At 64.7% G+C, this 2,283-nt stretch overlaps 1 protein-coding gene across 1 annotated transcript in view; it reads right to left on the reverse strand.

Moving 5' to 3' along the window:
- NOTCH1 (notch 1) overlaps window positions 1–2,283 on the reverse strand; it is a 55,375-nt gene that overhangs the window by 11,585 nt on the left and 41,507 nt on the right. The window contains exons 20-22 of the mRNA XM_011985166.1: window positions 1,209–1,362; window positions 932–1,116; window positions 257–414 (exon numbers count right to left, since the gene is read on the reverse strand). Of these exons, the coding sequence (XP_011840556.1) occupies window positions 257–414; window positions 932–1,116; window positions 1,209–1,362 (497 nt within the window). The remainder of the gene's footprint in view (window positions 1–256; window positions 415–931; window positions 1,117–1,208; window positions 1,363–2,283) is intronic.

Here is a 2,283-nt window from a genome sequence, read left to right on the forward strand (position 1 = left end):
GCCGTGCCGCGTGTCCGTCCCAGACAACAAGCGCTCAGGTCTGGGGCTGCACGGACGCTCGGGTGAGCCAGGTGCAGAGGGTGCCGTGGAGACGCCCTTCCCACTGGGCCCCCCACTCTAGGCCCTTTCCCCGGGCAGCTCTGCGTTGGCCTTGGCCTCACGTGGGAAACTGGGAGTTTCTGGCTGGTTCCTGGATGCCTCGGGCCGATCACGGGGTGCCTGCCCTACCCCTGCCCTGGCCATGGATGCCCGATACCAGCCCTCCGTGCGGTGGCCCTTACCCTGTGTGCCCCGTGGGCAGGAGCACTTGTAGGTGTTGGGGAGGTCAAGGCAGGTGCCCCCGTTCTGGCAGGGGTGGGACAGGCACTCGTCAATCTCCTCAGAGCAGTTCACCCCGTGGTAGCCGGCCACGCACTGTGCAGGCAACAGAACGAGGGGCCCTGCGGCTCAGTTGGTGCCAGGATGCAGCGTTCCCCCACCCCACCGTGAGGGCTGACAGGGCCACGTGAGCTGCCCTCAGGTCCAGCGAAGCCACAGGCCCCTCGCTCCTGTCAGACCTGGAGGGAGACCCAGCCCAACAGACCCTGGCGGGGCCTCGGTGACCGGAGTCACTGCCTGTTGGGGGTGGGTGGACTCCGTCCCGTAGGATAGAGGTGAGGGTCTCAGGGTAGGTGTTGGCCAAGCCCAGACACAATCTAGAGGAAGGAAAACCCCATCCCACTTCTCAGCAATATTCACCCTCCTTCGGGCTCTCCACAGGCCGCCTCTTCCAGGTGGTCTACCCTGATTACCCCAGCCCTCCCCTAATGAGACTGAACGGTGCATGGGCCTATCAGCTTCAGTTTTCTCCACTGTGCCAGCTCCCAGTCAGGGCCCAGTGTGTGGCAACACTCGTGTCGGCCACAACCCTCACCCTAGGATGGGCCCCCACCTTGCAGGAGTAGCCGCCCAGGTAGTCTGTGCAGGTGGCCCCGTTCTGGCAGGGGCTGGGTGAGCACTCGTCCACCAGGTCCTCACAGTAGCTGCCCGTGTAGCCTGCCTGGCAACGGCAGTGGTGCGTGTTGCCCGCATCCACACAGAGCCCTCCATGCTGGCACAGCCGGGCAACATCAACGCCTGTGGGGGTTGAGGTGGGGGACAGGTGAGGCCCAGGCCCACGGAGGACCTTGGCGGGCTGGGACCCGAGCTGGGTGGGCACAGCGGGTTACCTTGTCGCTGCGCAGCCACCTCACAGGACACGCTGGGCACATCACAGTAAAGGCCAGTCCAGCCACTGGGGCACTCGCAGCGGTACTGGGTGTGGGTCTGCCAGCATTTGCCACCATTCTTGCAGGGCGAGGAGTCACACCAGTGCACGAGGTTCTGGGGACAGGCTGGGGTCAGCCATGTGCCCATCCCCCGGCCATTTCCCCAGTAGCTCAGAACGCACATCCACCAAGGGGCCTACTCCAACCCGGGCCTCAACCCATTCTACAGAAGTGGAAACTGCCGTCCCTGGACTCCCCACCGCCCCCACATGGAAAACAGCCTGGGCTGGGCCTCCCTCAGGGCCCTCAGCAGGTCCAGACCACCCTCGGCCTTTGCTAGAAGGAACGTCTTTCCTCAATCCCCCCAATTCCTGAGCTCCTGCCCTGGCTCCAGAAACCCAGACTGAAATGAAGATGCCTGCTGCTCCCGCATCAGATTCCTTCACTGGCCGCTCAGACCCCCGAAGCCCTCTGCCCAGGAGTGTAGGGGTGACCCTGAGCCGACACGGTGGGACCTGGGGGTGACCATTCCTGCCCCCTGCAGGCAGGCACCCACCCAGAGCCCCTCCCTCGGGCACCTCTGTGGCCGGCGCACTCACCTGGCAGTTGGGGCCGGTGTAGCCCTGGGGGCAGGTGCACCTGTAGGAGCCGCAGCCGTCCTGACAGGTGCCGCCATGCAGGCAGGGTTGTGAGTCACACTCGTTGACATCGTGCTGGCAATAGCTGCCCGTGAAGCCAGGTGGACACAGGCAGGTGAACGAGTTGATTCCGTCCACGCAGGTGCCACCATTGAAGCAGGAGCTGCAGGGGGGTGGACAGGCAGGGGCTGAGAGGAGGGCATTGGTGGTCCCCGCTCCAGCAGACACTACCTCGCCAGCACCTCCCCTTCCGCTCAGCCCTAAGGGGCCTGATGGCCAGAACAGGCCCAGGGCAGCCTGGCTGATCCAGGGAAGCCAGTGAGAGCCCGGGGCCCGGCTCTCACGCCATGTCACACCTCCCTTTCCTGCCTTCTTTATAAGTCAGGTCGAGAGTGGCT

The sequence above is a fragment of the Mandrillus leucophaeus genome, unplaced genomic scaffold, assembly GCF_000951045.1.
Source record: "Mandrillus leucophaeus isolate KB7577 unplaced genomic scaffold, Mleu.le_1.0 Scaffold28, whole genome shotgun sequence".
Taxonomy (NCBI): Eukaryota; Metazoa; Chordata; class Mammalia; order Primates; family Cercopithecidae; genus Mandrillus; species Mandrillus leucophaeus.